The following is a 25,324-nucleotide window of genomic DNA, read 5'->3' on the forward strand; positions in this document are numbered from 1 at the left end:
CAACAACAGTGTGTGGCAACCTTGTGAAGACTTACAGAAAACGTTTGACCTCTGTCATTGCCAACAAAGGATATATCACAAAGTATTGAGATGAAATTTTGTTTCTGACCAAATACTTATTTTCCACCATAATATGCAAATAAAATGAAAAAAAAACAGACAATGTGATTTTCTGGATTTTTTTTTTCTCAGTTTGTCTCCCATAGTTGAGGTCTACCTATGATGTAAATTACAGATGCCTCTCATCTTTTTAAGTGGTGGAACTTGCACTATTGCTGACTGACTAAATACTTTTTTTCCCCACTGTATCAATAAGCTCATAATGATAAAGAGCTTGTAAGGCTATGTGCAGAGATCGTTGTTTGAGTTTTTTCAATGTTAATCCTCTTTTATTCATATGTAGAGAGTGTTTATTCCACTTCAGGTTTTGAAAACCACCTAGATGAAAAATGAATGTGCACATCACTTATTGAAGTGGATCCTGCTCCAAACTAGGCACTGTCAATCCGAGGGCTACAAAAATGTTTCAGGAAAAAACTCTTCAAAAACTTTCAGAACTAATTCAGGAAACATTTCAAGAATAGAAAAACAGCTCTAAAAAAGGAGCGTTTTTGAGGCTGCATCTGCTTGAAAAACTCATTGTTTTTGAACGCCTCAAATATAATTCTCATGCACATAAAATAGCTTTTTTTTTATCTATTTTTTACTTAACGTCTGTCAGCTGATTTATGGTTTAAGGCCAGGGTCACACATATGAGAAACTTGCGCGACTCTCTCTCATCAATACTCTGCACTGCCGTCGGCGGTTCGGAACGGAGAACTCAGCTTCATGGAAATACATGAAGCCGAGTGTCGGTGGCAGTGCCGGGTATTGAGATGCGAGACTCATGCGAGTTTCTAGTAAGTGTGACCCGGCCTAAGGTCAAAAATCAGCTGAGAGGAGCACTTGGCTCAGACAAGCATAAAGTTCATATGGGACCCACACCAATTTTAAGAGTGGGTTTGCATTTCGCAACACTGCAAGTGGACTAGTTGACATGCATGCGTAGTGCTCAGAAGTCACCTTTCAGGCCATGTTCACACATTCAGTATTTGGTCTGTATTTCATATCAGTATTTATAAGCCAAAACCAGGAGTGGGTGATAAATGCAGAAGTGGTGACGGGTTTCTATCATACGTTTCCTCAGATTGCTCCGCTCCTTGGCTTACAAATACTGATGTAAAATACTGAACATATGAACGTGGCCTTAAAGTCCGAGTGGGAATATGCTTTAAAGAAACACCTAGATTTTTTTTAACAGCATGTTCTCTAATCTAATATATAAAGCTCAATGTGTGTATGTGTGTGTGTGTGTGTGTATGTATGTGTGTATGTCCGGGATTGGCATCTTTGTGAACCTGTATATTACAAGAAGTGAGGTGAGTGAAACATGACTTTCCAATATATAAAGTTGAATGTGTGTATAATTTGTATGTATGTATGTGTGTATGTCTGGGATTGGCATCTTTGTGAACCTGTATATTACAAGAAGTGAGGTGAGTGAAACATGACTTTCCAATATATAAAGTTGAATGTGTGTATAATATGTATGTATGTGTGTATGTCCGGGATTGGCATCTTTGTGAACCTGTATATTACAAGAAGTGAGGTGAGTGAAACATGACTTTCCAATATATAAAGTTGAATGTGTGTATAATTTGTATGTATGTATGTGTGTATGTCCGGGATTGGCATCCGCACTGTCGCAGCTACAGCCACAAAATTTTGCACAGTCACACGTCTGGACCCCAAGAGCAACATAGGCTGTGTTGTGAGGCAAAATTTTAACCCCGTGTGTTCCAATTCACCAAACAATTTTGCCCCTATCTACATAATGGGGAAAAAGTGAAAGGAAAAGTGTTGGAGGCAAATTGACAGCTGCCAGATGTGAACAAAGGGGACTGAAAGAATGAGAGCGATGGCGCCAAAGAGTATATACCATACAGTTGCTAAGGTGGGGCCCGGACATGGGATACTCACCACACATGGGGATATGAACACACACACAAAATGCGCCACACACTACCACATGCTCCAACACATATACCACCCTCAGCACACATTTCACCACACATACACCAACCTCGCCACATAAAAGTCGAAACACAAAAGTCACCACTCAAAACTCATCACGCTGTCCCAGAGCTGTTTAAAAGATGAAAAATGAGCTGTGATTGGTTGCAATCAGCAAGAGTTTTTGTTATAAACAGTTGTGGTAACTGAGGCCTATTATTCTTATCATTTCTATGGTGTTATCGTCCTTCTGTAAAGCTGGAAATAACACAATTTATTACCGTGCCAACACAGACCACCCTCTGACACAGACTGCAGGGGGAGCCCAGTATCTCACAGGATAGGATTAGATACACGGCTCATCAGTCAGTATCACACAGGAGAGGATTAGATACACAGCTCAGCAGTCAGTATCACACAGGAGAGGATTAGACACATGGCTCAGCAGACAGTATCACACAGGATAGGAATAGATACACATGGCTCAGCAGACAGTATCACACAGGATAGGATTAGATACACATGGCTCAGCAGACAGTATCACATAGGATTAGATACACGGCTCAGCAGACAGTATCACACAGGATAGGATTAGGTACACGGCTCAGCAGACAGTATCACACAGGATAGGATTAGATACACGGCTCAGCAGACAGTATCACACAGAATAGGATTAGATACACGGCTCAGCAGACAGTATCACATAATAGGATTAGATACACTGCTCAGCAGTCAGTATCACACAGGATAGGATTAGATGCACGGTTTTTATGTGCAATATAATCATTATAATTTGTTATAACTAACCACAGTTGGTTACTATGCCCAGGCAACGCCGGGCTCTTCAGCTAGTAATTGATATATATTCAAAGGTAAAGTACAGAATCACAGAGCTCATAGTCTTTCGTACCAACTGGCATTGGCAAGCAAAGATCAAAACCAAAAGCATAATTGCATGGGTTAAAATAACTCATAGGTCAATGTCATCATTTCGCAATCATTTACACATAATAAATTTATAGACTAATTATAACCATGACATAGTAGCTGCCATTACTACTTTTTGGGTAGGACATTGGGAGCCAAGATTGAGCTTAGAAGAAGCTCATTTGTAGCAAAACTTTATCAATCGCCTTGGCACAGAAAGAGCTTTCCAGCATGTATCGTTTAGGCACCACAGTGTTGTTCAGAGTCAAAATATATAGATCAAGATGTGTATTTATTATGACTAGTGTTGAGCATTCCGATACCGCAAGTATCGGGTATCGGCCGATACTTGCTGTATCGGAATTCCGATACCGACTTCCGATATTTTTTCAATATCGGAATTCGGAATCGGAAGTTCAAAGTTGATTGACAGCCTGACGTCATCATGATGCGCGGTGTGTGCGCATCATGATGCGCCGTCATTTCGGGCCTTCCGGGGGTCTCTGCCGGCCTGCCGGGGGGCTGTGTGGACTGCCCGGGGTCTGTACCGGCCTGCCGGGGGGCTGTGCCGGCCTGCCGGTGGTCTGTGCACCCTGTGGGGGTCTGTACCGGCCTGCCGGGGGGCTGTGCCGGCCTGCCGGTGGTCTGTGCACCCTGTGGGGGTCTGTACCGGCCTGCCGGGGGGCTGTGCCGGCCTGCCAGTGGTCTGTGCACCCTGCCGGGGGTCTGTACCGGCCTGCCGGGGGGCTGTGCCGGCCTGCCGGGGGGCTGTGCTGATGTCCGGGGGTCTGTGCAAGCATCGTCCGATGGGACTACAAGTCCCATCTGGCGATGCCTGCTACCATGACAGTGATTGACACATTAGCCAATGATGGGACAGTAGTAGTCCCATCATCCGGCTAATGTGTTAAATGTTAAAAAAAAAAAAAAATACTACATACATACTACATGCATGCTACATACATACTACATGCTACATACATACTACATGCTACATACATACTACATATATACTACATGCATGCTACATACATACTACATGCTACATACATACTACATGCTACATACATACTACATATATACTACATGCATGCTACATACATACTACATGCTACATACATACTACATATATACTACATGCATGCTACATACATACTACATGCTACATACATACTACATGCTACATACATACTACATATATACTACATGCATGCTACATACATACTACATGCTACATACATACTACATACATACTACATGCATGCTACATACATACTACATGCTACATACATACTACATGCTACATACATACTACATATATACTACATGCATGCTACATACATACTACATGCTACATACATACTACATATATACTACATGCATGCTACATACATACTACATGCTACATACATACTACATGCTACATACATACTACATGCTACATACATACTACATATATACTACATGCATGCTACATACATACTACATGCTACATACATACTACATACATACTACATGCATGCTACATACATACTACATGCTACATACATACTACATGCTACATACATACTACATATATACTACATGCATGCTACATACATACTACATGCTACATACATACTACATATATACTACATGCATGCTACATACATACTACATGCTACATACATACTACATACATGCTACATACATGCTACATACATACTGCATACTACATACATACTACATACATACTACATACATACATACTACATGCATGCTACATACATACTACATGCATGCTACATGCATGCTACATACATACTACATGCTACATACATACCACATACATACTACATACATACTACATGCTACATACATACTACATGCTACATACATACTACATATATACTACATACATACTACATACATGCTACATACATACTGCATGCTACATGCATGCTACATACATACTACATACATACTACATGCTACATACATACTACATACATACAATACATACATAGACATACAGTACATATAACATAGAGTAACATACTTACCAATACTTGTCACATTGTTCCCCGAAGCCATTGTCTTTTCCGGAATAAATATTAACATAACAAACCACAAAAATACTCACCCACGATCCGAAGCAGTCCACGAGTGTGTCCCACGACGATCTTGGGTAGAGAACTGCAGCATCAGATGATGCTGCCGTTCTCTACGGGCTGCAGGAATCCAATGACGGAAGGTAGGTATCCTTCCGCACTGTATTCCTCCGCCACTTAAAAAAAAAAAAAAGTCCCTAGTCTCACTTTATGCCATTGCTGCGTGGGAAATTCCCACACAGCAATGGCATAAAGTGAGACTAGGGACTTTTTTTTTTTTTTTAAGTGGCGGAGGAATACAGTGCGGAAGGATACCTACCTTCCGTCATTGGATTCCTGCAGCCCGTAGAGAACGGCAGCATCATCTGATGCTGCAGTTCTCTACCCAAGATCGTCGTGGGACACACTCGTGGACTGCTTCGGATCGTGGGTGAGTATTTTTGTGGTTTGTTATGTTAATATTTATTCCGGAAAAGACAATGGCTTCGGGGAACAATGTGACAAGTATTGGTAAGTATGTTACTCTATGTTATATGTACTGTATGTCTATGTATGTATTGTATGAATGTATTGTATGTATGTAGTATATATGTGGTATGTATGTAGCATGTAGTATGTATGTAGTATGTATGTAGCATGCATGTAGCATGCAGTATGTATGTAGCATGCATGTAGCATGCAGTATGTATGTAGCATGCATGTAGCATGCAGTATGCAGTATGTAGCATGCATGTAGTATATATGTAGTATGTATGTAGCATGCATGTAGTATATATGTAGTATGTATGTAGCATGTATGTGGTATGTATGTAGCATGTAGTATGTATGTAGTATGTATGTGGTATGTATGTAGCATGTAGCATGCATGTAGTATGTATGTAGTATGTATGTAGCATGCAGCATGTATGTAGCATGTATGTAGTATGTATGTAGTATATATGTAGTATGTATGTAGCATGTAGTATGTATGTAGCATGTAGTATGTATGTAGCATGCATGTAGTGTGTATGTAGCATGTAGTATGTATGTAGCATGTATGTAGCATGTAGTATGTATGTAGCATGTAGTATGTATGTAGCATGCATGTAGTATGTATGTAGCATGTAGTATGTATGTAGCATGCATGTAGTATATATGTAGTATGTATGTAGCATGTAGTATGTATGTAGTATATATGTAGTATGTATGTAGTATGTATGTAGCATGCATGTAGTATATATGTAGTATGTATGTAGCATGTAGTATGTATGTAGCATGCATGTAGTATGTATGTAGCATGTAGTATGTATGTAGCATGCATGTAGTATGTATGTAGTATTTTTTTTTTTTTTAACATTTAACACATTAGCCGGATGATGGGACTACTACTGTCCCATCATTGGCTAATGTGTCAATCACTGTCATGGTAGCAGGCATCGCCCGATGGGACTTGTAGTCCCATCGGACGATGCCTGCACAGACCCCCGAAGCCTGCACAGACCACCGGCAGGCCGGCACAGCCCCCCGGAGCCTGCACAGACCACCAGCAGGCCGGCACAGCCCCCCGGCAGGCCGGCACAGCCCACCGGAGCCTGCACAGACCACCGGCAGGCCGGCACAGCCCCCCGGCAGGCCGGCACAGCCCCCCGAAAGGCCCGTACAGACCCCAGAGAGGCTGTACAAGGCAAAAACAGGGTTTTTCTTATTCCGATACCGGAAGTCCCATAGACTTGAATGGGACTTCCGGTATCGGAATCGGCGATACCGATACTTTTTTTAAAGATCGGCCGATCCATTCCGATCCGATACTTTGAAGTATCGGACGGTATCGCTCAACTCTAATTATGACCAATCAGCACACTATTTTAACTTGTGTTCTGGCCTTTTAAATTTTAGAGCATTACATGCATGTATGTCCAAGCCAGCGGAGGGCAGCAACAAGGAGTAGTGGGTCATGTTAGAAGAAATCGGAAGGGCCAAATAGACTTTGAACTTAGGCGACATTCACTCATCCGTGTGATATGTCCATGTGCTGTCTGATTTTTTTTTTTTTTTTAAATCAGATGGTACACAGACCAATAAAGTTTCAAGGGTCCTTTCTCACATCTGTGAAAATCATGGATCCGGATATGATATCCATGAGACTGAGAGCATGTCCATGTCCTATTCTGATGCGATTGTGCCGATCAGAATAGAAAAATTCTCAATGGTCTGTGTGCTGTTCGATAAAAAATCGGACACAAATGTTTAAATGTAACCTTAGTGAAAGCAAACCCAAGGAGCAGATTCTAATATTAGGTAAAAAAAAAACAGGTCAATTAAACAACTCTATTACCTTATAAAGTGGAATTGCATAGTAGATTATGCAAAATATACTGGTTGGAGATTCACTGGCAGGGTTCGTTCACATGATCAATTTTCTCGTACTATCCATGGTTTTCTCAAAGAGCACTCATATCTATGATACTCTATGGGGCTGTGCACATTAGAGTGACAGTCTACATTTTTTGTGTGAACTTTTAGGTCTCACCCCTCTGAATAATTCCCTTTGGTATGATTGTTACATTGCAACATTATTTATTGGTGGCTCAATCATCACAAAACTAACAATTATTTTTAATAAATGTCTTGCAGCAAAGTAAATATGCAATTTATGGTAGTTTCACGGTGTCACTTTATTTAACGAAACACGCTTTATTTGGTTGAGGATAGTCATGCCGTCGCTTCTCCACACACTAAAGACTAAACTGTTTCTGGTCTTCTTGAGTGCTCTGAGGAATTGAATGTACTCATGAGTGCAGTGGAACGTTCGGATGCATCATTCATTTTTTTCAATCTGGAGACTTTTGAGGATGCATCAATGTAAGTTGCATTAGTGTGCCACAGACAGATCTTAATGAAGCAAATCTTGGTTTATTTCCGGTGCAACAAACAGTTTTTTTTGTGTTTGACGACATGAAGTGATGAAGTTTCTTGTGTGACACAAGGTCTTCGGCAAGCTGCATGCGAGTTGAGCAGACATCGTTGCCTTCCTTCTGCAGAGCCAGTGACATCTCAACTTTTTCTATGCTCAGAACCTCACTGTCAAAAAAGCCAGACCCACCATAATCTCACTGAGATACCACCGGTGTCTGTTGAAAGTTTTTGTTGTTGCCTCAGCAACAGGATCGTTGATTCCTTTGTATACTACGAGTTCTTGAAGTAATGTGAAGTCATTTTGCGGTAATGTGGCTGGGATCTGACAAAGGTATCAATTCTTCAAGTATAAGTGGACAGTAAAAGTGCAAAATTGATGGAGATTTTTTAACTCAAAAGTCAAAGTTAGACAAAATTAAAGGGGTTGTCCGGGCTTTTCACACAATCTCAGTACATATCTGGGCTGCAGAATTAAGACAATAAGTAATTTACTTTCTGTCACTAGTTTGCACGGTTTTCTAGATATTCTGAACAGAACATCCAAGGGGGGTGTTATGGCATTGAAATGAGAACTAGTCATAACCTCCTACTCTACTCCAAACATGCCCTCCCCGTCCACATGAAGCAGCCCTCATCACACAGTAACGAATTCTTCCCCTCCAGCAGCCTCAGTGCAGAGAGCTGCTCCTCCCCCAGACACACACTGAACAGTGATCTATGGAAAGTGAAACTCTAGTGAGGAGTGAAAATCGTCCTGTATTCTGGGCCACTCCATGATTACAATACATAACTCATTATCAGTAATTCCTTCCCTCACTGTCCGAGGCTGCTGGCAGCAGTGAGAACAGACTGTGTGATGGCCAGTGATGGGGGTCTGCAGCTTCTAATCTGCACAGGGGATGGCAGTCACTGATGTAATCTGTTGTGTGACAAAGCCTCTGCTGTGTGAATGAGACAGCTCTGTGTCACTGATGTCTTCACACAGCAGCAGATTTGGTGCAGTGTATGTGTGAGCACTGTGTCTCTAATGACACAAATACTGATGGGAGCAGCCTGTCCAATCAGCAGCTGTAACAGTGTGAAGTGTTGGGGGGTGTATGTATGTATGTATTGTGCTGCTTTCACAAATACAGGATCACTGCTGTGTTCTTTCCAATGCTGGAATGATGATAAAGATGAGTGCTGGTGCAGTTTACTGCCAGCCAATGAGTGGGTGGTGCTGGTCACTGGAGCTTGCTGGGAGTTTGGTGGAGCTTCGCACATACACTGCACCATATCTGCTGCTGTGTGAAGACATCAGTGACACAGAGCTGTCTCATTCACACAGCAGAGGCTTTCACAGAACAGATTACATCAGTGACTGCCATCCCCTGTGCAGATTAGAAGCTTTAGACCCCCATCACTGGCCATCACACAGTCTGTTCTCACTGCTGCCAGCAGCCTGGGACAGTGAGGGAAGGAATTACTGATAATGAGTTATGTATTGTAATCATGGAGTGGCCCAGAATACAGGAAGATTTTCACTCCTCACTACTTTCACTTTCCATAGATAACTGTTCAGTGTGTGTCTGGGGGAGGAGCAGCTCTCTGCGCTCTGCACTGTGGCTGCTGGAGGGGAAGAATTTGTTACTGTGTGATGAGGGCTTCTTCATGTGGACGGGAGGGCCTGTAGCTATGGAGGGTGGGGTTATTGCTATAGAGGGCATGTTTGGAGTAGAGTAGGAGGTATTTGTAATTCAAAACCAGGAGAGGAACAATCAGAGGAAAAGTACAATAGAAACACGTCACCACTGCTGTATTTATCACCCACTCCGGGTTTTGGCTTACAAATAATAAGGTAAAAACTGACCAAATACTGAAAGTGTGACTGTGGCCTAACATTCCATTTTTTTTCTGACAACAGTGACTAAACCTGAAGGAGGCCTAAATGGCAAACATAAAATCACATTTCATTGACGTTTGATACGTTGCTCATAGGGATGAGCGAATCCCTGTGTATTACGCTGAGCTCCTTCTCCTTTGACATTAGCAACCTATGCAAATGACTGAGGGAGGAGATAAAGTTTGTTCAGCATTTCACCAAATTCTACTATCTGGGAACGGAAGGAAGGACAGTAAATGGAGCACGAGTGTGAGCTGCTGCGCATGCTTGCCCTCGGCTCCATTCACTTAGACTCTGGGCTGGACAGCGGCTGAAGCCAAATACACAAGAATTTGCTCATCCCCAGTTGCTGTAAATCACCCTGTCACTCACCAACACTTGCAAATTACTGTTATAAACTGTTATAAAATTAAGTAAGTGTATTTCAGGCAAAAATGTAATTAGACAGTAAAAGACACATGGGAGTGGTGTAGTCTACTGCATTAGTAATATAATAAGTTCATTGGAGAGAGTTTCGAGGAACCATGGGGCCTTTATTGCCGCTCTATATTAAAACTACCCAAATACAGCTGTTCAAGGACTGACATTGAGCCCTGTTTTAAATACAATCAAAATAAATGACCCTTTTTCTCATATGTGGAGAAAATGGTTCTGAGAACCTACCTGTAGGGCAACTTTTCACATTTTCTCTTTTTAAGTGGGTATCATAAAGCTATCACTTTTATGTAAAAGTGTCACATACCTAGGTTCAACTTTTCAGAGTTTTTTTTTATCACTTTTGGAAACATGAAAACCAGGAGACATAGTGACCTGAAATTGAAACGAAGGAAGAAACTAATTGCAATGAGAACAGTTGTAAAAAGATGCCAACTTGTTAAAGTCTGCGTTTTGTTGTCCTTTTACTGTTGTTTATACTTGCACTTGGCCAAGAACGTAGTGTGTCTAAATAGAAGGTCACCTTAGACAGACAATTAGGCAGAAGCACATTGTTATCCAGGGGAATTGGTTTGGCGTTCAACAAGGCTTGTTGTGGAGTTGTGTTAATAGCTTGTACAAGGATCCGACATGAGAGCACACCTATGTTCTTTTGTCTGTCATTTTTCGGAACTACCTACCACATCTATAAAGAATCCCTTTCTTTTCTGTTCTCTCCCTTTTTTTTTTTTTCCCCCTCCTACGGGATCAAATGATTACAAAAGAGCTATGCTGAGGAGACACAACTAATCACACTTTGCTTGGGAAACAATATGACAAAAGACACAAAATCGTAAGTGGCATCTTCTAAACATCATGAGGAACCCATGGAAAGGAGGTACCAGCTCAAGTCATAAAAAAATATATGAACATCATCTTTTTCTTAAGAAGTATCTAGATTAGAGAAGATGAGAAGGATTTTTTGAAATTGACTTTGCAAGCCTCACAGAATTCCCCCAGAAAATGTGATAGGTTTGTACCCACCTTCTCTGGATACTACAGCCCTATTCTGACTTCTGCCTCCTTACTGGCCTTGTTGCAACCTCAGGTCCTTGTTTCTCAGGCACCACGTGCACTACTCACCTACTGACATTAGTAACATACCCAGAGTTCGGATGATAAAATCACTTCTCTGGGATTGTGTCCAGAATTCAGAACCAACCTCTCACATCACTACATTCCCGTCTCTGCAATTCTCGAGTGAACAGAACAATCACTCTGTACTCTAATATGCACTTCCACTGCGGCACTACAGGTCTAAATAACAATTGCCATTTTACTCCAACAGCCCTAAATTCCATAGTCACAAATCCAACATACATTGCATAACAAATAAAACATACATATTACCAGTCTCAAATGATTACATATTTGATTATTATTGTTTGGAGCATATGTATGCACAGAAGTCCCCCTTTTTAATATGTGTATGTATGACTGGTAATATGTATGTTTTATTTGTTATGAGAGAGTATAAGAGATGAACAACATATATTATGCATATGTCATATTATATTCTGTCACTTTGTATTATTTATGCTTTGTTTTATTAAGGCATAATTTATTCACGTATATTTGCATATTTATATATAATCAATAAAATTAGATTTCACTTTTACTTTAGTCCACGGCACTATTTCTCATTATTCTCACATTTCTCATTATGTGTATTATTTTTATATCTTCATTCACAATGTTCCATTGCATATTCCCTCGGTATGGCGCCGCAAGTGTGTGACGCGCTGGGTGCTTGGTACCAGCCCCATCATGTGACCATCTTATGTGTGCCGAGACCAAGGTTTGGAAGCAGTGGACAGCACGTCTATGTTCCGTACTAGCGCACTCTTTTCACCTCACATCTTAGTCACGTGACCAGATTCACTTGTCATAAAAGCTCGACCGAGACCGGGATTAGGCCACGCCCCCTGAGGAAGCGACATCGTGAAACGCGCGTCGGGGTATCTGACCGAGGTTCAGACGGGACTGCACACACGCCGCTATGGGTAATTACTCTGCACTTACCTTCTTATAGACCTTTCTTTATTGTGCACTGTATCATAAAGGAGCTAATTTGTGTCTATGTGAAGCTATTCACTTAGCGGTATAGCAATAGTGGGTTTTGGGGAAGTTAGTACCGTCTAAATCCCTATCCCTGGAGAATATGTGAATAAAAAAATATATTCTAATTTCTTATATAGAAAAAACCTTTTTTCCTTTTTGAATAGTACATATGTTATTCACATTGTGGGTCCCGTTTTTCTTGGTCATTATATTGACCTATGGAGTCAGTCACATGACATTGATATATGCCCATGCATGTTGTTTTATGTATGATGTTTGTATTACAAATATTTATTAAAGTTTAACTTGTTTGATAAATATAATTATCTCTTTAAATTTTTGGCTACATTTACTCGTTGTTCCTCCTTCATTGTAGTATGATATTGAGTCGCCTTGTAGCATGGGCATTTGACGTCTTTTGCTGGTATTTCTATTTGCAATTGATTATTTCTGTGTTTTTCACAGCATTCAAAGCCAGTTCAAACATGGATTATAAAGCCCGTGAACAGACATGGCTGACACAGTTGAATGATGTTTTCTGTGATGATCCAGGGGTTTTACCAATGGGTAATGGTAGAGATAAACAGGATATTTTTAATAAATTAAAAGATGTTTTGAATAAACGTATGAGGACCTGGTGGAACCGGGCCTTTTTAAATAAATACCTTGAGAAAGGATTAATACCCAGAGGCCTTAGGGTTCAAGTGTTTCCCTCATTTGAGGTTGATGACCTCACTTTTCGTCAAAAATGGGAAGATTTGGCCACAACATGTTCCAGGGGATTCATGGAACTGTTGGTGTCCAATAATCAGACTACTCTGGAGAATTTGGATAAAGACATTGTGGAACTGCAAAATCAATTAAAACAAGATTTATCTAATGAGGGTTTAGTTAAATTTAATACTGAACTTGAAAATGAATTTGTCAAATGGGAGAAAAATATTTGTGAAAACAAATCAAAGAAATTCCAACGGGATATAAGTGATCAACAATCTAATATGGTATACAGATGGAATAAAAAACCTTATCATGCCCGAGGACCCTCTCGTGCCAGATCTGCCTCTACTATATCGGTAACTTCAAGTGAAGGATCTAATAGATCACATCCAAAATATTATGACTTGCGTAATTCCGGCTTCAACCGTGAAAGACAAGCTACTAAATGTAAAACTTCTCAAGTCAATCAGCAAAACAAAAAGAAAAGAAGGGTTTGGAGGTAATTAATTTGTCAAATCATATTCTCTCTAATGATCAGCTGGAGGTATTGGAGAAAGGTTTATCGTTCTCTCCAACTAATAATTTCGATCTCTTTACAGCTACAAAAGATTTACACCTCTTCTCAAGGAAATTAATCTTGAAAAAATTACATGAAAAAGACGCCAATATGCCAGCGATAGAGAATATAGAATGTGAGGCACTCATGGCACTTGAGGATCTTCTGGATGAACAATCTTCAGGTACAAAGAATATTTTTCCTCAGAATTGTTATCCTAGATCTACTAGGTTTCCCCCTTTGTCTCTGTGTCCGGCGGTGGAGGTCTTTACAAAAATGGTATTACAAGACTTTCAAAATATATCTAGTAGGCGTAGACGTGATAACTTGACGTTTAAACAAAGATCAGCTCTTGAAAACTTAAGGACATATGACGATATTGTCATAAAACCAGCAGACAAGGGGGGAAACATAGTCTTATGGCCCAAAGACCTTTATGAGAGAGAGGCACTGAGACATCTGAAGGATAAACAAACTTATTATAAATTGGATCGCAACCCTATTGACCGATTTAAACAAGAATTGGAAGTTATTCTAATGAATGCGTTTGAGAAGGGAACAATACCCAAAAAAATTGTGGATGGACTTCTAACAAAAAAACCTAAAGTTCCGACTTTATACTTTATCCCCAAAATACACAAAAATCCCACTGACCCTCCTGGCCGTCCGATCGTCTCGGGGTTAGAGGGCTTAAACCATCCTATTTGCAAGTTTGTTGACTTTTATTTGAAACCTCTTGTGGAGTCACTTCCCTCCTATGCCCGGGATACATCGGACGTCCTATGTAGGATCAATGGGATTCAATTGGAGGAAGATATGTGGCTGGTGGTTGCTGATATAGAGTCTCTCTACACATGTATTCGGCATGATGATGGTTTACGGGCGGTTCGCTTTTTCTTAGATGCATGCAACTGGGATGTGGATATTTGTGATCTTGTTGTCGAATTGTTGACATTTATTCTGACTAAGAATTTTTTTGTCTTTAGGGATGTCTTTTATCTGCAGCAACACGGCACTGCCATGGGCGCGGCCTGTGCGCCTTCTTTCGCCAACCTCTTCCTGGGTTACTGGGAAAGGGAGGTATTTGGTGGGGGAGACGCGTGGGTCATCGACCATGTGCAGTGCTGGTTGCGCTATATTGATGATTTATTCATCATATGGCAAGGATCAGAGGATATGTTGCATAAATTTATGCAGCAATTGAATGATAATGGGTACAATATCAAATTTACCTATCAAATGAGTAGGGAGGCAGTGGACTTCCTGGACATTAAGATCGAGGTGGATGAGAATCGTTATTTGCAGACTGATGTGTACAGGAAGCCCACAGCTGTTAACTCTCTGCTACATGCGGATTCAGGTCATCCCTACTCTACAATAAATGCCATCCCAGTTGGTCAGCATCTGAGAATGAAGCGTATCTGCTCCTCAGCTGCTAGATTTGAATTGCAAGCTGAGGACTTGAAATCTAGATTTAAAGCAAGGGGATACAGTAATAGATCCATTAGGAGAGGATATGAAAGGGCTAAATATCAAACAAGAGAGGATTTATTATGCCCACGGATTAAGATGAATAAAGAAAAAGATGTTGTCCATTTTATATCCACATATAATGGAGAATGGGTCTCAATGAGAAATTGTTTACAAAAACATTGGGACATTCTCCTTATGGATCCAACTTTATCGAAATATTTGACTAGATATCCATCTATGACCTCCAGACGTGGTAAAAATTTAAAAGATTTACTTGTATCGAGCCATTATGTCCCAATGCCTAAACAAAATATTTTTGGTTCACGTGGTCTACCTAGGGGATGCTTCCCATGTGGCAACTGCATAGCTTGCAGTAATGGTTGTCGTACAACAGAATTTGCATCATCAGACGACAAAAAGATTTTTTCTATCAATTTTCATATTACCTGTGGAACCACCCAGGTAATATATTATGCGAGATGCAGTTGTCCTAAAATATACATAGGAATGACATCCAGACGCCTAGGCACACGAACGCGGGAACATGTACGTGATATAATGGCGGCTGAAAGTGCCACTGATATAGCACAACTAAAAACGTTACCACGTCACTTTTTGCAGTTCCATAAATGTGATCCTAGGTGTCTCTCAGTGCGGGGGATTGATCATGTCCAATGTGGAATCAGAGGAGGCGACATTCAACGCCTCCTTGCACAAAGAGACTGTAAGTGGATCACAATATTGGACACCATGACTCCTAGGGGTCTCAATGAAACTCATGGGTTTTCTTCCTTTTTATGAAAATGTATATACAGTGGGGAAAAAAAGTATTTAGTCAGTCAGCAATAGTGCAAGTTCCACCACTTAAAAAGATGAGAGGCGTCTGTAATTTACATCATAGGTAGACCTCAACTATGGGAGACAAACTGAGAAAAAAAAAATCCAGAAAATCACATTGTCTGTTTTTTTTTCATTTTATTTGCATATTATGGTGGAAAATAAGTATTTGGTCAGAAACAAAATTTCATCTCAATACTTTGTGATATATCCTTTGTTGGCAATGACAGAGGTCAAACGTTTTCTGTAAGTCTTCACAAGGTTGCCACACACTGTTGTTGGTATGTTGGCCCATTCCTCCATGCAGATCTCCTCTAGAGCAGTGATGTTTTTGGCTTTTCGCTTGGCAACACAGACTTTCAACTCCCTCCAAAGGTTTTCTATAGGGTTGAGATCTGGAGACTGGCTAGGCCACTCCAGGACCTTGAAATGCTTCTTACGAAGCCACTCCTTCGTTGCCCTGGCGGTGTGCTTTGGATCATTGTCATGTTGAAAGACCCAGCCACGTTTCATATTCAATGCCCTTGCTGATGGAAGGAGGTTTGCACTCAAAATCTCACGATACATGGCCCCATTCATTCTTTCATGTACCCGGATCAGTCGTCCTGGCCCCTTTGCAGAGAAACAGCCCCAAAGCATGATGTTTCCACCACCATGCTTTACAGTAGGTATGGTGTTTGATGGATGCAACTCAGTATTCTTTTTCCTCCAAACACGACAAGTTGTGTTTCTACCAAACAGTTCCAGCTTGGTTTCATCAGACCATAGGACATTCTCCCAAAACTCCTCTGGATCATCCAAATGCTCTCTAGCAAACTTCAGACGGGCCCGGACATGTACAGGCTTAAGCAGTGGGACACGTCTGGCACTGCAGGATCTGAGTCCATGGTGGCGTAGTGTGTTACTTATGGTAGGCCTTGTTACATTGGTCCCAGCTCTCTGCAGTTCATTCACTAGGTCCCCCCGCGTGGTTCTGGGATTTTTGCTCACCGTTCTTGTGATCATTCTGGGGTGGGATTTTGCATGGAGCACCAGATCGAGGGAGATTATCAGTGGTCTTGTATGTCTTCCATTTTCTAATTATTGCTCCCACAGTTGATTTCTTCACTCCAAGCTGGTTGGCTATTGCAGATTCAATCTTCCCAGCATGGTGCAGGGCTACAATTTTGTTTCTGGTGTCCTTTGACAGCTCTTTGGTCTTCACCATAGTGGAGTTTGGAGTCAGACTGTTTGAGGGTGTGCACAGGTGTCTTTTTATACTGATAACAAGTTTAAACAGGTGCCATTACTACAGGTAATGAGTGGAGGAAAGAGGAGACTCTTAAAGAAGAAGTTACAGGTCTGTGAGAGCCAGAAATCTTGATTGCTTGTTTCTGACCAAATACTTATTTTCCACCATAATATGCAAATAAAATGAAAAAAAAACAGACAATGTGATTTTCTGGATTTTTTTTTCTCAGTTTGTCTCCCATAGTTGAGGTCTACCTATGATGTAAATTACAGACGCCTCTCATCTTTTTAAGTGGTGGAACTTGCACTATTGCTGACTGACTAAATACTTTTTTTCCCCACTGTATATTATACATTTTTTCATCTGAGGTATGGTATCTCTACTTGTCACTGTTGTTTTTTGTAATAATTTTTGTCTTGGTTGTTTTTTATTTTTAGTGTAGGTGTGCGATGGAGTTGTGCATCATTTGCTTCAGCAATTTTTGACAGCATTATTTTTGAGTAATAAAGATGAAGATAAGAAATATGAAAAATGAAGTTTGAAATGAAGAAAGAAATAAAATAAAGATATTGGAGATTATTACCTGAAGGGACATATTAAAGGATATAATTAAATTTCTCTACTAATATTTCACTATATTTTTGAGACTTTATGTAATTTAATAATATGCAAGTTGTTGTACTGTAAAAACAATGTCTCTAGTGAAATTGGAAAAATATACATAGTTCTATTGCTCAAATGATTACATATTTGATTATTATTGTTTGGAGCATATGTATGCACAGAAGTCCCCCTTTTTAATATGTGTATGTATGACTGGTAATATGTATGTTTTATTTGTTATGAGAGAGTATAAGAGATGAACAACATATATTATGCATATGTCATATTATATTCTGTCACTTTGTATTATTTATGCTTTGTTTTATTAAGGCATAATTTATTCACGTATATTTGCATATTTATATATAATCAATAAAATTAGATTTCACTTTTACTTTAGTCCACGGCACTATTTCTCATTATTCTCACATTTCTCATTATGTGTATTATTTTTATATCTTCATTCACAATGTTCCATTGCATATTCCCTCGGTATGGCGCCGCAAGTGTGTGACGCGCTGGGTGCTTGGTACCAGCCCCATCATGTGACCATCTTATGTGTGCCGAGACCGAGGTTTGGAAGCAGTGGACAGCACGTCTATGTTCCGTACTAGCGCACTCTTTTCACCTCACATCTTAGTCACGTGACCAGATTCACTTGTCATAAAAGCTCGACCGAGACCGGGATTAGGCCACGCCCCCTGAGGAAGCGACATCGTGAAACGCGCGTCGGGGTATCTGACCGAGGTTCAGACGGGACTGCACACACGCCGCTATGGGTAATTACTCTGCACTTACCTTCTTATAGACCTTTCTTTATTGTGCACTGTATCATAAAGGAGCTAATTTGTGTCTATGTGAAGCTATTCACTTAGCGGTATAGCAATAGTGGGTTTTGGGGAAGTTAGTACCGTCTAAATCCCTATCCCTGGAGAATATGTGAATAAAAAAATATATTCTAATTTCTTTATATAGAAAAAACCTTTTTTCCTTTTTGAATAGTACATATGTTATTCACATTGTGGGTCCCGTTTTTCTTGGTCATTATATTGACCTATGGAGTCAGTCACATGACATTGATATATGCCCATGCATGTTGTTTTATGTATGATGTTTGTATTACAAATATTTATTAAAGTTTAACTTGTTTGATAAATATAATTATCTCTTTAAATTTTTGGCTACATTTACTCGTTGTTCCTCCTTCATTGTAGTATGATATTGAGTCGCCTTGTAGCATGGGCATTTGACGTCTTTTGCTGGTATTTCTATTTGCACTTATGTAAATTGGTCTTTTTTCACATCTGAGATAAATCACTGATGTCTGACCCCTCGTTCTAGCTAGTCGTGGAGATCCCAGTGGTGGGAATCTCAGAAGTAGGTCCCCGAGCAATCATACATTTATCACATATACTGAGGGCAGGCAATATATGAGCTCTATTGTAAAACCACTCCTAAGAAATTCAGTTAATAGTTTGCATATTAAATAGTTGAATCCACTATGTAAGCAAAAATACAAGCTTCAAAGCCTCATACAAATTCTTTATGGCCTCACTAAACACCTGTTAATTGACTTAAGCTCTTACGCTCCATGTCTAAAAAAAAATTTGAGCAAACATAGCCATGAAGTGGCTCACACATGAGGTAAAGTGTTTTGTATACTCTGCAATGAATTCAATGAAATCTGATAATTAGTGTTCATATGTAACAAAGACTGAAAGTTAAGGTCTGGTTACCAAGAGTACTTCTTGTTCCAAGCTGTCTATTCCTTCAAGACGAGTGCTTTGGTTCATTTAGAGCTTTTCATTCAACACATTTGGTGAGTAAATCGTCATTGTTGCCATGTCAGTTAATGCCTTGTCACATTTAACATTCCTTCTAACTACATTGATGTGATCAATAACACAATCTTTGCACACAGCCTCTTCTGGTTTTCTTCTTTCAGAATCTCTTTCACATGTACTTATGAGCATTGGTTGATGGTCTGTACCGTAGGGTGGCAGTACGCAGATCTCTAGTTGTGGTAGAATTCCCAGCAAATGTAAAAATTTAATGCCTAAAGCAGTATTAATAAAAATTCCAATTGATTGTTAGCAGAGAAGATTGTTCTCTACACTCCAAAAAAAGGGTCTCCAGAAGAGATCCCTAGATGTTCGAGTTAGTCTGATTCAAGCAAACTTTAGTCAAATGTTTGGTTCGGGTACCAGGACTGTACCCGAATTTGAACCTGAACACAACCCCTATAAAAATCAATGGAGACCTGAACTTTGGAGTTGAAAAATCTCTCTCCTCCCCGAACTGTAAAAAGGACTTCCAGGAGAAATCCGTGCTCAGAATTAATCACTGTCCGTTACGAACCCCGAACTTTACAGTTCAGGTTTGCTCATCTCTAATCTCCAGCTCTAATTTTTCAGTTTGTAAGGAAAATCTTTGGACTACCTACTTGTCACTAGAGATTATCAAGTCTTTTGATATTCAAATTCGCCTGCTTTGGAACAATTTTCCTAAAAATGTAATTGACAAGTACTGGACAGCCTCCAATTGCCCTGCTCTCAGGTCTCCTAGGAACTAATTGATCAATTTTCAAATATTCTAATGCAAATACAACCTTAAAAATGAAATGTTCAAGTGACCTCAACATATCTTTCTTTTTAAATAGAAAAAATGTTGAAAAATTATTGTTTCTGTACTCTGGTTCATATACACAGGTGATGTACACAGAAGATGCTGTGACTTTTTGACAAATCGTCCCAAAATTATTAATGTAGATACCCATTTGTGAGAAAAAAACGGACTGATTTCCGGACCAAAAAATAGACGAGTGCTATGCGAGTGTCATGCAATTTCCGTGCGATTTTTTTTTTTTTTTTTTTTTTTTAAAAGGAACATCTGTATGACATCCATATGCAATCCATATGCATTGCGATTTTAATATGAGGTTTTACATAGAGCAGTTCTCTGTATGTAAAAGCTCATGTTAAAATTGCATAGTAAAACAGAATTGTACACATCGATTTAAAACCAAATAATCCTCAAAACATATACGAGTATATATGGGACCTGGAGGAAGACACATGTAGTGTCGAAACATATCGTCCAAAAGGGATTGACTATATGCAAAATTGTTACTGAAGAGACATGGAAACTTTTTAATGGAAAAATAAAAGTTATATTTTACTCCACCATTGGACTGATCGCTGGAGAAACAATACTATTTCATAGATTAAAAGCCGGCAGATGCCGGGTACAGAATAGAATAGATTACAATAGAATAGATAGCATAAATACTCGTACACAAAGAATAGGTGTGTGTGTATATAATATGTATATATGTCAGTGACACACACATATACAGTATATATTTAATATCTATGTATAATATACAGTATATGTAATATATTTCTATAATCTATATATGATATATAATGTATATACATATTGTATATAGACTATATATATATACATGTTATATATAATGTATATACATATTATATAAACAGTATATATAATATTATACGGTATATATAATATATATAGGAAAAATATATAATATATTATATATGTAAATTATATAAATTTTAATATGATATATATTATACAGTATATATTTTATCTGTATGTATATATTATATGTACATACATGATCTATATGTATTATATATATGATGTATATATTATATATATATATATATATATATATATATATATATATATATATATATATATATATATATATACAGTGCATATATATATATATATATATATATATATATATATATTTTTCACAGAAAGATTGAAGAAAAGCCGTTAATTCATTTGTTGGCATCTGTAAAATCATTGCAGAACCCAACAGGATAGGAGACATGGTTTACATACAGTAAACCATTGCAGAACATTTAGCTTTATATATGTCAGTGACTAATAGTGTTAACAGTATGTGTGTGTGTAATATTTGGGACCTGTATGTATTTAATAAAAGAATGTATTCACAGAAAAAAAAACTGGCGTGGTTTCCCATGCCATTTTCTGCGCCAGAGAGGGAAAGCCAGTGAGTGAGGGCAGATATTAATAGCCTAGGATGGGACCACGGTTATTGGCCCATCCTGAAGTTTGCAAAGGGTTAAATAAGGTCATAATATTTTTTTATATTTTATTTATTTTTATTATATCCATTTTTTTGGCAATATTTTTTAAACAGGTCTATTACCAAGTGGGGGTTATTATATATGGAAGTTTTGGTATAATAATGTTGTTGCCATGATTAGTCATTTGGATTGACTGGGGAGCGATATGCTCTTAAACACAGTGTGTTTTCTCTCTTGTCTCCTGTGGTCAATGGGTTATTATTATTATTATTATTTATTGTTATAGCGCCATTTATTCCATGGCGCTTTACATGTGAGGGGGGTATACATAAAAACAAGTACAATAGTCTTAAACAATACAAGTCATAACTGGTACAGGAGGAGAGAGGACCCTGCCCGCGAGGGCTCACAATCTTCAAGGGATGGGTGATAATACAGTAGGCGAGGGTAGAGCTGGTCGTGCAGCGGTTTGGTCGATCGGTGGTTACTGCAGGTTATAGGCTTGTCGGAAGAGGTGGGTCTTCAGGCTCTTTTTGAAGGTTTCGATGGTAGGTGAGAGTCTGATATGTTGTGGTAGAGAGTTCCAGAGTAGGGGAGATGCGCGAGAGAAATCTTGTATGCGATTGTGGGAAGAGGAGATAAGAGGGGAGTAGAGAAGGAGATCTTGTGAGGATCGGAGGTTGCGTGCAGGAAAGTACCGGGAGACGAGGTCACAGATGTATGGAGGAGACAAGTTGTGGATGGCTTTGTATGTCATGGTTAGGGTTTTGTAATGGAGTCTCTGGGCAATTGGGAGCCAGTGAAGGGATTGACAGAGGGGAGAAGCTGGGGAATAGCGGGGGGACAGGTGGATTAGTCGGGCAGCAGAGTTTAGAATAGATTGGAGGGGTGCGAGAGTGTTTGAGGGGAGGCCGCAGAGCATGAGGTTGCAGTAGTCAAGGCGAGAGATGATGAGGGCATGGACTAGGGTTTTTGCAGATTCTTGGGTGAGGAATGAACGGATGCGTGAAATATTTTTGAGTTGAAGTCGGCAGGAAGTGGAAAGGGTTTGGATATGTGGTTTGAAGGAGAGATCAGCATCAAGGATTACTCCGAGGCAGCGAGCTTGTGGGACTGGGGAGAGTGGGCAGTCATTTACTGTAATTGATAGGTTCGTAGGGGGGGTCACGTGAGATGGGGGAAAGATGATGAATTCTGTTTTGTCCATGTTGAGTTTCAGATATCTAGTGGAGAAGAAGGATGAAATAGTGGACAGACATTGAGGGATTCTGGTTAGTAGGGAGGTGATATCTGGTCCAGAGATGTAGATCTGTGTGTCATCAGCATAAAGATGATACTGAAAGCCATGAGATTCTATGAGCTGTCCCAGGCCAAAGGTGTAAATAGAGAACAGCAGGGGCCCTAGGACTGAACCTTGTGGGACTCCGACAGATAGGGGGCGAGGTGAGGAGGTGGTGTGTGAGTGGGAGACGCTGAATGTCCGGTCTGTTAGGTATGATGAGATCCAGGAGAGGGCCAAGTCTGTGATGCCGAGGGATGAGAGGGTCTGTAATAATAGGGAATGGTCCACTGTGTCAAAGGCAGCTGACAGGTCCAGGAGGAGGAGGACAGAGTAGTGTCGCTTGCTCTTGGCAGTTAAGAGGTCATTGGTGACCTTAGTAAGGGCAGTTTCAGTGGAGTGGTGTGACCGGAAGCCAGATTGTAAGCGGTCGAAGAGGGAGCAAGAAGAGAGATGGGAGGACAGTTCAAGGTAGACGTGTTGTTCCAGTAGCTTGGAGGCGTATGGGAGAAGTGATATAGGGCGATAGCTAGATACAGAGGATGGGTCAAGAGAGGGCTTTTTGAGGATAGGTGTGATGGAGGCATGTTTAAAGCTTGAGGGGAAAACACCAGTTGTTAGTGACAGGTTGAAGAGATGGGTTAGGGTTGGGATGAAGACTGTGGTGAGGTTTGGGATGAAGTGGGATGGGATCGGGTCAAGTGCACAGGTGGTGAGATGTGATCTTGAGAGTAGAGTGGAGAGTCGATCTTCTGTAATGGTGGAGAAGTTGGTTTTGAAGGTGGAGGGCTGGGAAGTCGGGAGGAAGGGCTCTGGGGGTTGTTGACCAAAACTGTCCCTGATGTTATCAATTTTCTGCTTGAAAAATGAGGCAAAGTCTTCAGCTGAGATGAGTGGGGAGGGAGGAGGTGCTGGGGGGCGGAGGAGAGAATTGAAGGTGTTGAATAACTGTTTAGGGTTGTGAGACAGGGAGGATATGAGAGATGAGAAGTAGGTGTGTTTAGCTGTGGCGAGTGTGGTCTTGAAAGTAGTGAGGGACTGTTTGAATGCGATGAAATGCTCGTTGGAGTGGGATCTTTTCCATCTGCGCTCAGCAGCCCTGGAAGCTCGCCTCAGCTCTTTGGTCAGGCTGGTGTGCCAGGGCTGTCTGTTGATTTTGCGAGTTTTGGTATGTGTAAGTGGGGCAGCGGATTCCAAAGCTACAGCTATTGTGGTGTTATATAGAGCGGCAGCGTCATCCGCATTGTGTAAGGAACTTATATCTGTAAGAGGGAGGAGGGATTCGGAGAATGAGTGTAGGTCAAGGTGTTTAAGATTCCTGCGAGGGTGTGAAAGTTTGTGGGGTGGGGATTGTAGACATGGAGTGAAGAGGGAAGAGAATGTGAGCAGGTTGTGGTCAGAGAGAGGAAGAGGTGAGTTAGAGAGGTTAGATAGGGAGCAGAGGCGGGTGAAGATGAGGTCCAGTGTGTGGCCATCTTTGTGGGTGGCTGTAGAAGACCATTGAGTGAGGCCGAAGGAGGAAGTGAGAGATAGAAGTTTAGTGGCAGCTGAGAGGGAAGTGTCAATGGGGATGTTGAAGTCGCCCATGATGATAGTAGGGATGTCCGCGGAAAGGAAATGAAGTAACCAGGTGGTGAAGTGGTCAAAGAAGGTGGTGGCTGGCCCTGGGGGGCGGTAGATGACAGCCAGTTGGAGGTTGGAGGGGGAGTAGATGCGCACAGAGTGCACCTCAAAGGAAGGGAGGGTAACAGAGGGTGGCAGTGGGATTGGGGTGAAGGAGCAGGTATCTGACAGGAGCAAACCAACTCCTCCACCATGTTTGCTGCTGGGGCGGGGGGTGTGAGAAAGGTGGAAGCCGCCATACGAAAGTGCAGCAGGAGAGGCTGTGTCAGAAGGGGTGAGCCAGGTTTCGGTGATGGCGAGGAAGGAGAGTTTGGTAGTAACGAAAAGATCATGGATGTAGGAAAGCTTGTTGCAGACAGAGCGAGCGTTCCACAGAGCTCCTGTTAGTGGGACTGGGGAAGCGGGGGCTGGGTGAATGGGTATAAGGTTGGAGAGGTTACGGAAGGTTGTGATAGAGCGTGGATGGGAGGTAGAAATGACTGTGGGAATGTGGTGAGGAGGACCAGGATTTGGAGAGATATCACCAGCAGTGAGAAGG

At 40.6% G+C, this 25,324-nt stretch overlaps 1 protein-coding gene across 1 annotated transcript; it reads left to right on the forward strand.

Moving 5' to 3' along the window:
* The first annotated feature begins 12,740 nt into the window (after nucleotides 1-12,740).
* On the forward strand, nucleotides 12,741-18,891 carry LOC141053053 (uncharacterized). The gene is made up of 3 exons (XM_073550381.1): nucleotides 12,741-13,598; nucleotides 13,699-13,839; nucleotides 17,634-18,891. The coding sequence occupies exons 1-2, from the start codon at nucleotides 12,760-12,762 to the stop codon at nucleotides 13,751-13,753; spliced, it is 894 nt and encodes a 297-aa protein (XP_073406482.1). The 5' UTR covers nucleotides 12,741-12,759; the 3' UTR covers nucleotides 13,754-13,839; nucleotides 17,634-18,891.
* The last annotated feature ends 6,433 nt before the right edge of the window (nucleotides 18,892-25,324 follow it).

This window comes from Dendrobates tinctorius, unplaced genomic scaffold (assembly GCF_039654945.1).
Source record: "Dendrobates tinctorius isolate UK_male_01 unplaced genomic scaffold, ASM3965494v1 ptg000165l, whole genome shotgun sequence".
In the NCBI taxonomy this organism is placed as follows: Eukaryota; Metazoa; Chordata; class Amphibia; order Anura; family Dendrobatidae; genus Dendrobates; species Dendrobates tinctorius.

Excerpts from the sequence above, each read along its gene's own strand:
- LOC141053053 (XM_073550381.1), top strand. The coding sequence starts at position 12,760 with ATGATATTGAGTCGCCTTGTAGCATGGGCATTTGACGTCTTTTGCTGG. Across the intron at positions 13,599-13,698 it reads AAGAAAAGAAGGGTTTGGAG|CTACAAAAGATTTACACCTC; the intron begins GTAATTAATTTG and ends ATCTCTTTACAG.